At 33.6% G+C, this 12,253-nt stretch overlaps 1 protein-coding gene across 2 annotated transcripts in view; it reads left to right on the plus strand.

Moving 5' to 3' along the window:
- IFT74 (intraflagellar transport 74) overlaps positions 1-11,506 on the plus strand; it is a 38,232-nt gene extending 26,726 nt beyond the window's left edge. For both annotated transcript variants that reach the window (XM_014261188.2, XM_005532653.3), the window contains exons 16-20: positions 808-934; positions 4,720-4,883; positions 5,446-5,571; positions 7,937-7,997; positions 9,695-11,506. In XM_014261188.2, coding sequence (XP_014116663.2) covers positions 808-934; positions 4,720-4,883; positions 5,446-5,571; positions 7,937-7,997; positions 9,695-9,810 — 594 coding nt within the window. In that variant the 3' untranslated portion in view covers positions 9,811-11,506. The remainder of the gene's footprint in view (positions 1-807; positions 935-4,719; positions 4,884-5,445; positions 5,572-7,936; positions 7,998-9,694) is intronic.
- Positions 11,507-12,253: the final 747 nt, after the last annotated feature.

A 12,253-nucleotide genomic window follows, 5' to 3' on the forward strand; every position in this document is an offset into this window, starting at 1 on the left:
ACATTAAGCCATGCACAGCTTTAGTAGTAGTTAAAAAAAGGATTTGTTTAATTTCTCTCTTTTTCTGGGAAGAGTTTTGAACAGTATGTAATATTGTGACCAGAACAAAGAAATATTTTCATAATTTCTATAACTCTTAATCTCTGCTATAACTAAAATTAATAATGATAAACATTTCCAAATACTGCAAATAAAACTATTTTTAGTTAGAATAAACAATATTTTGTTTATCCAAAGTTTGCAAGTTCATGGGTGTTCTGTCACTAGTGTTACTGAGCTAATTATATTCCAGATGTCCCTCTGATCTACTAAAAATATGTCTGAAATATCCTAATGCGTAATATTTAATGTAAATATTATAAATGAATAATGTAACTGTTCATAAACTGTTTCCATTTGCAGTCTGCCATTTTTTTCACTTTCAAGGCTTCTATTCTTTTAATGTTTTGGTCTCCCATGGGTTTTTTTTATGCTGTAGAAAACTTTCATCTGAGTAATATTTTGATTCTATGATTATTTTAATTGTCTCACACCTTTTTCAGTATAGTATACCATAAGGTATAGTTTAGGCACTGTCACTTACTTTACAACAGACCTATATGGCAGCAGAGTTTATATTTTTATTTCATCTGTGCTGGCCGCTCAATACATCTTTTATCAGAAGTTGTCAGAATAAGAGTTATTCACATTTAAATCACTCAAATAACAGACAGTGTCATAGGACAGGAGAGGTTCTTACTTGTTCAGTTACCACTTGTTGTTTCAAAAATACGGCATGTTCTTATCATTGCTGTTGGTAACACACAGAATCTGAATCATATGAAACAAATTTCATCAGTTACCAATCAAGAGCTGAAGATTATGCAGGAAGACCTCACGTTCAAATCAAACGAAATGCAGAAATCACAGAGCACTGCTAAGAATCTGATTGCAGGTGAGGTCAGCAACGAATTTTCTAATTAATTCCTTAAAATAATAAAGACTAGCTGCAGAGTTACACTGATATCATATAGAAGATTTGCGAATATTAGATATCAAGTGATCTCCAAATATTAAAATACAGTGGTAAGTTCACAAATTGAAATGCTTGTGGATAGCAAGCTATTTTTATTTTCCACAATTTGTTTCTAATTATTGTATTTATTTATTTATATCTATTATCTGGTAGATATTGTATACTATGTATAATAAGTATGTATACTTATTTATACTTACCTTACTATTACCACTAAATTATCATCTTTCTTGCACAGATGCATGTTAAACAAGTGTATTTCAATACAGGGGTTGAATTGAGCTAGAATTTGATTTTACTAATACTTACCACAAAATAAGATCTTCCATGATCTTGAAAGAATGTTTAATAAATTGAAGCAGTTTTCCACAGTTATCTAACTATATATTATTTGTAAATGTAGTTCTTAATATCACTTACTTATGGTTTATGCTTTTCCAAAGGGATATGTACCACAGGCAATTAACTGACAACAACTGTGAATAGCTCTCAAATCCTGAGGCTTCGATTCTGCAGAGTGAATGCTCATTTTGACTTTATTTACAGAATACTCAAATGCTTATTAGCTTCTTGAGGATAATCTCTGTAATTTCAAAAAGCAGACAGTAGTTTTCTCTCATTCCCATAACAAGTATCTCTTTAGTTCTTTATTTGCACTGTTTATGGTAGAATTGTCTTCACAATTCTGTGTCTTTGCCAATATCATTATTGGTTCAGCAAATCTTTCCTTGTTTGTTTGGCTGAAAGGAAGGGGCAGGAATTCAGAACAATAAATCATTTTGTTAGAAGGCTGTTATGTGTTGTACTTCATAGTAATTTTTAAAATAGGAGCTGGTGTGGCTTCAAAGTAGTTATGAGCAAATAAGTTGTTTGGCAAAAAATGTTAGAGAAATTGATTTTCTGTTGTATGTTTCAACACTTAGTGTTTACTTGTCTGCAAATACTAATTTTGCAGTTGTAGTGTAGTTTAAAATTTCTGGGCCTTATATTAAAAGTTCAAATATGACTTTTTGTTCTTTCATATAAGCATCACTTCTAACTATTTTACAATATAAGGATATTTTGGAAGCAGGTAGTGCTATAGAGGCATTATTGAAAGAAAAAATTCTTTCTCTGCAAGAAAAGAGGAGGAAGTTACAGTACATAATTTTCAGCAGACAATTTAAATTATTCCTAAGTAAATGTCTGATAGCTAGGATTCACAGATAGTATAACAAACAACTTAAGATTCTTTAAGAAATACAGTGAATGCTCAGTTTGAAGTTCCTTCTAACCTTTGAATTATAGCACGGTCATCTTCAGGATTCTTTTGTTATGGTTAAAATCTGGATTTCCATATTTTCTTGCCATAACAAAGATATAAAAAGTCCACCAGAAGAATCTGTAAAAAAAAATAAAAATAAAAGGAAACCATGAAGGGTAAACAAAAGTGCTGATGGCATAGTTTCCCAAAAACATTTCCCTGGGTCACTCTGGTTTGTTCTGAGAATTTACCACTGTGTACACACTGCATGCAAGATGCTGCAAATTCATGGCCTATCAGAAGGAACTAGGCTGCATCCTCTTCCTGTCTCTTCCCCTAGAGGAATTTTGAGGTTTTTTCATTGACTCTGCTGCTGGATAAGGATAAAATTTGCCCCTTCTAGTTTTTTATTTTTCTCCAGAAAGTGTGAATGGATAGGACTATCCATTGTGGTCTCATCATAGTTGTATTAGACAGAACAGTCCAAGAATTTTTTTTGCCTTTTTGGCATTAATGTTGGTGCTGCTCTTTACATGTAAGATAAATTTTAACTGGTGAACTGGTGAATGTATAATTTTAAAATAACAAAATACAGATACTAGAATAAGTATATAAAAAGTGAAAATGCTGTGATAAGATGTCTTGCTAAGTAAATCCTCATGAACATCTATAGTTGTCTTTTGCTATTTCTCTTCAATCTGAATTAATTTTATATAATTGTATTTTTTACTGTTTCTGATCTAAAACTATAATTTATTGATGTCCTTAAGCATTTGTATTTAAACCACAGTGCCGCAGGAACAAGAGAAGTAAAGCTGTGATCTGTTCAGTTGTGGTTTACAATCTGTCATTGACCAATACTAGAAACTTCATTGTGAAACTCTGAGCAGTTATGAAATATTGTAGACACACTGAAAGTGTTTTCTTAAGCCCTTTGCAGGAGGTGGCAGACTGTGGATTACTTACATGTGAAGCAATCAAAAATATTTTAATTTAAAATCCTTCTTTTCAATTGCATGGGAATTTTTCATATTTGTATAAATGCTCCTTTCACATAGAGGACACTTTCTTACCTGATCAATCAGCTTTCCTCAGGATAATTGGAAGTGGTACACAAAAATCTTGGTTTTTCTTTTATTTGAGGTTCCTAAAGAAATCTTGAAAGTGCTCTGTAATAAGCCAGAAATGTTGATACAAGCATTTCACTCTAAAATATATGGCATAAATACACAAGCAGAGAGATGAGTAGGAAAATCTTGCTCTGAGAGTGTTTTGATCAGGTGAGATTTTCCCATCTAATTCCACTCCCAAACTATACCCACAGTTTTTGTAAAGGTGAACTCTCCTTCTTTCATGTAGACATACCTTTCTTCTGCCTTAAAGATTTATATTGCCTTAGTTAAATTGTGGAGGAAATTTTCTATCCTTTTTCCAGGAGATCAGCACAAATCTCAAAATCACAAACCTAAAGAAAAGTTTTCTTGTGCAGTCTCATCCCCCCTAATAGCCCATGTTGCCTGATGCTTTAGAGTGTAGGAAAAAAACTGCATTATCTGTATCATTCTTCTCAGTTAGACACAGATCTGAAATGTATGAAAATGTAGCCATGTGTTTAATGTTCAGGAACCTGAATGAAATACAATGACAAGTCAGGTCGCAAAACCATCCAAACTAAGTTTAGCCAATAGTCTTTTCCCACTCCAGGTAGGTAACTTACCCTAAGACTGAGTCGAAGTATTTTTATTAGTTTGTGTATCTGTATTGTTTCTCCTCTCACATGTCTCATGTCTGGACAGTTTGTCTCTACAGTCCTCTTTATATCAGAATGCACCCATAGTTCTAATTCCTGTAATCGCCTGTAACTCTGTTGTGTTTTCGATGGAGTCTCAGAAGTAAAGACTGTATATTGTAGCCCATGTTGATGTTGTACACTCTGACTCTTCTTTGGATATATGAAAGTGTTTTTCTGTACAAAGCAAATGTTAAAGCAAGTTTGGCTATTTGTTGTGCTGAAACTAAGCCTTATCCATATTCAAGCAGCACAAATAAAAATAACATGATGCTAAAAACTAATAAAAAATACTTCTTCAATTTGTCTGCATAATTGCAATAAACTTTTCGTAAGGTATCACCACTGCTTTAAGACTGGTGCAGTAATTAATTGTGTGGTGCTATCAGCATTAAAATTAGAAACACTGTGATACAGAAGGTCATCACATTTTCATTATTCTTCACTTATGGATTATAATACAGTAATTATAGTGTATGAGTGACTTATGGCATGGTTGTGAAGATAAAATTTTTATTTCCTTCACATTAATAGTCCCATACATATAAAAAATCCAAAGTATATTTAGGAGCTGTTTATATTGGTTAAATATAGCATAAATATTTATGTAATAGGCTGTGTATTATGAAAAAAAAGTACTGTTAATTAGAGATTGTGTGTCTGGTGATCTAGAGAGTCAAAAACTGCAGATGGACCTACAGAAGATGGAACTGCTGGAGGGCAAGATGGTTGGTGAACTGACTTCTCTTAAAGACAAAATTGAACAGACAAAAGCAGAGTTGGAGATCTACAATAATTTGCCAGCTCTGAAAGCATCAGGAGAAGAAAAGAAAAAGGTAATGAAAGGGATGAAACAAAATGTATGCTTTTGAATAGCTAGTGGAGGGGAATCCAGTTTTGTGATTAACAGTCCTTCCTGACAACTGAAAAACAAAATTGTGCATCAGTTCAAATGAATACAAACACTATTTTGCTTAAATATGTGACTTACTAACTGAGTACCTGTAGCAGTTATTCAGCTGAGTATCTTTTGATAACCTCCTTACACAAAATCTCCCCATTCTATTTTAGTGATTCAGCTAAACTCTTATGTAATTTACGACTCCTCATAGCTTTGAATTTAGGAATCTAACACAGAACACAAGCAAAAGAGACTTTCCTACAAATTCTTAATATCAGCATTCCCACTGGTGCTCTTTTTTCTCATTCTTTTTTTCTGATTACTGTCTAATGCAGTGCTAGAGAAAAGCCAGTGAGTTGTTTATGCATATGCATGTGGTCTTGTTCTAAAAGGAAAAAAAATAGCATCTTGAAAGGTAAATTGAAGTAATGTGCCTGAAGCCTACAGCAAATTAACTTATTCATTAATCAGTTTGTATTGGGTTTTTTTCTAACTAGAAACTCCAGAATGACAAAGAAAAATTAACAAAATGCAGCCATGCTTTTAAGAAAATAATGGAGCATTTGAATGCAGAGTATGAGACACTAAAGAAGGAGCTGCAAGAAAATGAGACCCATTCTCAGGTATAGATTAAGTTACATATTATCCCTTCAGTTGTTTCTTTCTTGGCTTTCTTATACATATGAAGCATTGTTCAGTCAGAATCTGTTTGTTCCTTCCCAGTGAGTTTTCTAAGTCACGCGTTGTAAGTGTGTAACTGTATTTGCTGTTTTCAAACCAAAGTTAATATTGTGCCAGCAAGTGGCTTGAAAGCTTTGGTTTACTAGCAGAGATCTTTCTGAGCTAAAAGTTATGTGAATCCTTTGTTTAAGTGTTTGTGTCAATCTTGCTCAGATCTCTCTGCCTTCTGCCCTTCCTTTGCTTAAGTAGTTCAAGGATGAACTTAGAAAGAAACTGCAGGAAAAAAAAAAGTCACTACTAATTAGCAAAGATCCCTCTTGCTATTAAAGTCATGGTGATATTTTTTTTTTTTTTAATTTGTGCTATTAATTCCATTCTCCTTTTTCAAATTTTTCCGCTCCTTGCAGGCCATTGAAGTTTTAGGGTCTGTTCACATTTAAACAACTTTGGTGTACATGTACATTTCAAAAGTGAATCAGGAAAGAAGATGTTTATAACCTCTTGAGTGGCTTTTATTCTTTCATTATAAACACACATAAATTGATGTCATTTTGGCAGCAGAACTTTACCAGCATATATGTTTGAATGCACAGAAGAAAAATGGTTAACTTTAAAATACGATGGAAAGGGAAACTGATTTTTTTTTATGCATGTCAATGTTTTTTATTGATTGAGGTTGCTGAGATATTTGTCCTTTAGAACTGCTATTTTTTCTAATACAGTTAAAAGATGAAAGTCACATTGTACATGTTTAATTTCTTCTGAAATGAATGTCATGGAGCAGATGAGAAGGCATAGGTCTGACTGAGGCATATGTGTCTATTTGTAACATACAATTATTATAATCATTCTAGGGTGAGAATATAAATCCTCAAAGCTACATGCCAAAGTGTGCAAGACTTCAGATACTGTGTATCTTTTTTTTTCCGAGATCAAATTCTAGCGTTTAGGTAAATTAGAAATGCATACCCAAAGAATGTTATGATACTTGCATCATGAGGCTTAATATTTTATATAAAATAGTAGTTGTATGGCATTTATTTAGTTTATTGTACTGTTCCATTTTTATGTGTGTGAAAAGGATTTGTTTCTTTACTGTTTATGTCCTGAGCATAAAAAAATGAGGTTGAATTAAGATATGTCTTAAAATAACTGATTATTTGATATTAATCAAGCATTTTGAAGTACAAATAGTGTTCATAAATATGGATGACTTGGGCACTTTTGCAACAGGTCATTTGGTCTTCAAGCAGTTACTATAATAATATATTGAACCTTTCCTTTTCTGTGTGCAAGATAGGAAGTATTTCAGTTCCAGGCTCCTTTACTGGCTGTGTTGTGTGCAGCAACATCTACAAAGAAGACAGTAAAAATTCTAATTGGTCAGAAATACCAAGTCTTGGAAACAAATGATTGCCTTGTTTGCTGTGAACAAGTTTCTAGTACACTAGAAAACTGATTCTTTACTATTAAGGTTGGAGTTAAACAGAAACTATTTTCATCTCTTCCAGCTTAAGGATAAGCTTTTAAGTAAAATACTGTAGTATTTTCCTTATTTATTACCTTAGTTTTCACTTAGTCTCAGAATGATTTTCAGTTTTACTTTAAAAAATAACATCCTCATATCTTGAAATGCAGAACCTTGAACAGTAGCATCAGAAAAACAAATACAAAATTGTATTGTAAGGAAGCAGCCATCAATATAATGTCCACATTAGCTTCCTGTTGATGCTGAATGTATTGAAGAAGTGCCAGCACTAAACCCACACTCGTACAATCTTCTTGCTGCAGCTCTGTTCTTATCACAACTTCTGGCATCAGACAGGAAACTTAACTATGGAAGTAAGGAAGTTTCTTCTGTGTAGTGCAAAGTCCAAGACAGTGTCAGGAAATATTGAATCTTTGGTGATTTTAGATCCTACTGATTCTGAGAAGAGATCCATCTAAATGATATAAAGCATAATGAGAATTAGTGTCTCCCTGAATGGTTCACTTTTTAGTCCTGACTTGCCTGTTAACTTCCTTATATGACAAGTCTTGAATTCTCATCTGATTTTTTCATCTGTCACTGCAGTTGCATGCAGTACTTTTATACAGATTAATTATGAAGTGCTAAGTTATATGTGCAGGTTAATCATCAGCAGCTTTAAAAACATTTTGCCATTGTTTCATTTCTGTGTTTTTTTTATGTGAAATAACTTTGATCTTATAATTTGATAGAGTACAAGGTACTGATACAAAATCATTGGTGTAAAATATATATGTAATTATTACAATTTTCATTTTTGGCTCTTTTTGTGTTTTTAGCTTACAAATTTGGAGAGGAAGTGGCAGCACCTTGAACAAAATAACTTTATGATGAAGGAGTGTATCCTTTTCTTTAAGAAGAGTCAAATTCACACACTGTATTAATTGAGGAAGAAGTCTGTTTCCTCCAGCAGAATAAGACAGGACGGAATGGGCTGCAGAAGACAGGGGAGGAGGGGAAAGGCAATCCTTTGCAAATATCTGGTTAGCTGATAGATATTTTATATAGCAAAACTTGCATGTGTTGTCTGAAACAATTTTGCACGGTCCTAAAGCATGAGCTCTGCCTTGCAGTCTAAAAGTTTTCCTTGTTTCTCAGGTTTGTCTCTATGTTTCATATAAAGTTCATCTTCACATCTCTCCAGTCTTATCTGACACTAATCTGCCAGTGTATCATTGTTTGAAAACATGCTGGAATGAGGGAGCTCTCTTGTAGCTCTCTCTTTATGGGATTCAAATTAACAAGTTGTGTTACAGTAATCATATCAGCAAAATCATTACTTGCTGGTTTGAAAATGGCTTTCATAAGATAGTTTTTAAAATTAAAAGCACTGAAGTTTGTTTTAATTAGAATTGATGGTTCTTCTCATCTGGTACTTTTTTCTTTTTTTCTCCTTAGTTATGATAGACATCTGAATAGTACTAGGCTGTGCTTTTATTTTATATTCTAGGGACAGTGAATTCACTGCAATAAAATTACTTCTTTAAAATTATTTAAGAAATAAATTTTATTTAAAAAATCTGAAATCCCTAAGATTCACAAATTCATATTTACATGATCACAGTACAAATGTAATTGGTAAAGATAACATCAAAACTAGACTTCATCATCTAGTGTAGTGTATTGGACAGTGAACATTCCTTCATGTCTCAAAAAATGGCAGGGGGATATATTTCAGGCAATTCTGTGATAACCTAGCCATCACAGAAATAATGCTGCTGCTGCTGATAATTATTTAGTAGTTAATGCATATACATATAGCTATATGTATATGTATTATATATGTATATGTATATATGTTGTTTTCTGCATGTACTAAATATCACATTTCTCAAATTCAGTAAGTGTTCTGATTCTTAGAAAAATATCTGAAAAAAAGTCTTGGACAGTGTAACACTGTCGGAGCCACGTCCTCTTTGAAGGAGGGTTTACAGAAATATTTTATCAAGGCAATAGGCTTAAACACATTTTTCTTAACAAAAAAGACTTTAAGACAAATCAAGAGAAAAAGTTGATCAGGATATTAAAGTATTTCCCAACTTGGTATGAAATACTGCTTATCCAAGTGCAGACCCTTATAGTACTTATATCAGAGTACTTATATCTGATTGGGCTACTGGAGGGAGGCTGTTTTCTTGGACTGGGACTTTTGTAGCCAGACTGTATGGCTGTACATAACTGAGTGTCTTGAATGGTTTGGTTTGCAATATAACAATAGGCAGAGTCCTTCATGAGGGACTTAATGCCTCTATATATATATATATATGTATATATACATATATATATATATATATATATATATATATAAAAACAAAAGTGACTCAGGCATGTAATCGGTTCCATTTTCAACAGTGCTTGGCATGAGATAACAGCTATTAAATTAGTGTAAGTCTTTTAGCCCCAGTCTGAGTTTCTTTGACTATTTTCATCCTTGATATTTTTCACAGAAGGAAATGTATGGTGGTGTGGTTCCCTTGTGATCTGTGATTATGCTCATATTTACACTGGCAGTTTGTTTCCTTAATTCTTTTAATCAGTCATAGCAACAAAAAGTCAGGAGAGTGACTACCAGCCAATAATGAAGAATGTGAGAAAGCTGGTCAAAGAACACAACGAAGCTCTCATAGAAGCTTTACAGAGCACCAAGAACTGAACCCAGGCATTTCCTTCCTGCCCAAATGGACCAACAATGAGAGATGTTACGGCAAGGGCTGTATGGAAAGCTGGACTACTGAGATCATTCACTCACCACTAGAGTGATAGATATTATCAAAATTATTTTTTCCAGGTTTTTAGAAGTTACAGGTGTTAATACTGTCCATACTTTTGCACTGTTTATTTTTTTTTTAATAAACATCTGAATTTTAGAAACAAAAAGGAAATGCTGCCCAATGAGTTACTGAGGCCCATTGCTGAATCGCATCTCAAATGTGAAATTTTAGTCTGCTTTACACACTGAATTTCTAATTGCCTAAGTACTTCCCCTGCCAAACAGAACAGGAGGGCTGCTTGACAGGCTGTCATATGCATTATCTTAAATTAAGTGTATAATAACGTAAACGGTAGTATCAGCATACCAGACCTCTATAGATAGCAATTTATACCAACTAAGGAAAGTATCTAAGGATGACAAGCATTTTCTAAAGTCAAAATTGCATCATAGTGTAAAATCTTACAATAAAAGCAAATTTCAGCAAATTCTCCAAAATAAGGGAGAATTAACTTCCTAATTTTTTAAGATGTAATTCTAAAGATCAAACTCAGATAAAAGTAGTGGAACACTACTAACAGTGATTTTGTGTGGAGTATTTTACTGCTTTAGTATTCACCAGTAAAGGAAATAGCAGAGCAAATTATTTGTATTTTCTGCAATGTTCTTTTTCCCCTCAAGTTTCAAGCAGCAGTGTCATATGGAACCTCTGACAAAAATCTACAAGAAAGAGTTTCAACATAGAACAAAAACAGGACTTGTATAGAAAATAACAATGTGCTTTGTGACACAGAATTTTCAGAAAATGTTCAGATAAAAAAAATATTTCCATTTATATATTTGTCTCACATTCTACATGTAATGTATTTATAAACTGCTTATTGATCATTTCTTTCACCTGGTGTATTGTAAGCTAGTCCTAATCAAATAGAAAAAGCACAGTTCAATATAGATAGAAATCTTAGCTAAACAGTAAATTAGCCTTGTGAAAGAAACGACTAAAAAGCAGTGGGATCTGGATTTATACTTGTTCTGCTCTCTTATAAAAGTTTTCCAGAAAAGAGGTAGACTAAGCATCTTACTTCATTAAACTGGAGTAGAGAGACTATTAGGAAATATTCTGTGTCCATTAAAATAGTTCTATATTTTTGTCACTAAATTTCCTCAAATCTGAGATTATAATTTTGAGTATAAAGAAATCTGTAAGCTAAAAATACTGAAATTTGTGCAGAAAGCACTGTGTTTGCTAATTCAGCACACTAAATTGTGTTGCTCTATATATTTAGAATATTTAGAGATAACAGAACAGGATTTCTATAAACTAAGGGCTGTTATCTAGGGGAAATTCCCATTAAAGTCTCTTCCTTCCTGTCAGAGTTTCAGCTATTCCAGAGAAAGCCCATTATTTGCAGAGATAAAGTTGAGGTCTAATATTCTTACCAATCAAACCATCAGCCAGAGAGATCACCTCCTGAATTTCACTTGTGCTGGAATAACATATTGTAATGAACAATGGAAAAAGGCTGCAGACTGAATAAACAGACTACTTTGACTTTGCTTTCTCTGAGGGCAGGGGAAGGTTTTATTCCTTGGTAGTGATTCTGTAAGATAGCATGGTAAAATTTACAGGTTTTTTGCTGTGTTCCCAGGAGGTGCCTGTCATGAAACCCCTTTCTCCAGCATGCTTTTCCTTTCCTTTTTCTACTGAAGGATCTTCAGATAACATGTTTCTGTGTAAGAATCTTATCACTCACTCTTTCTCTTAACAATTCACCCTTACAGTCCTTGATAGCAGTACTCATGGCTAAAAAGAACTGTATGTTTTCTGAGTGATGAGTTATACTGCAAGTGTTTCATTTCCCTCTGGAAGATTATTAACTCACTCCTAGTAGTGACCTGATTAAATTGTACCATTATGTAGTTCCTTAAGTATCAGTGAAATCACCTTTTCTTTAACTCTTCAATTTTTTTTTAATTTTTTTTTTTTAATATGGTTGAAGTACGAGCCAATGTTTTTTCTCTGAAGCTCCTACTTGTACATCAAGACAATAATTCAGTAACACAGGCCTCTCTATACCCAGGCAGTCTTTTGTCCATTTTATGCTATGACTTCAGACTGAGAGGACATGAATTAACTGGCAGCATCTGCAGAGTGGAGATATGTAAAATCTCTTCTGCCCACCTCGCTCAGCAGGGCTGAGTAAGTATCGTCTCCCTCAGTCTGCCTGGCAATGCTCTTCCTAACTTGCCTCAGAATATTGCTGGCCTGTTTTGCTGTGCATTGTTGGGTCTTGGTCATCTTGGTGTACACCAGGAAGGGCCCCAAGGTCCTTCTCAGTAAAGCAGGTTTCCAGTCCCTCAGCCCTCAGTGTACATGGGTGCCTGG

Source organism: Pseudopodoces humilis, chromosome 4 (genome assembly GCF_049639895.1).
Source record: "Pseudopodoces humilis isolate 2021_Gansu_Grassland_sample_001 chromosome 4, ASM4963989v1, whole genome shotgun sequence".
Lineage (NCBI taxonomy): Eukaryota > Metazoa > Chordata > Aves > Passeriformes > Paridae > Pseudopodoces > Pseudopodoces humilis.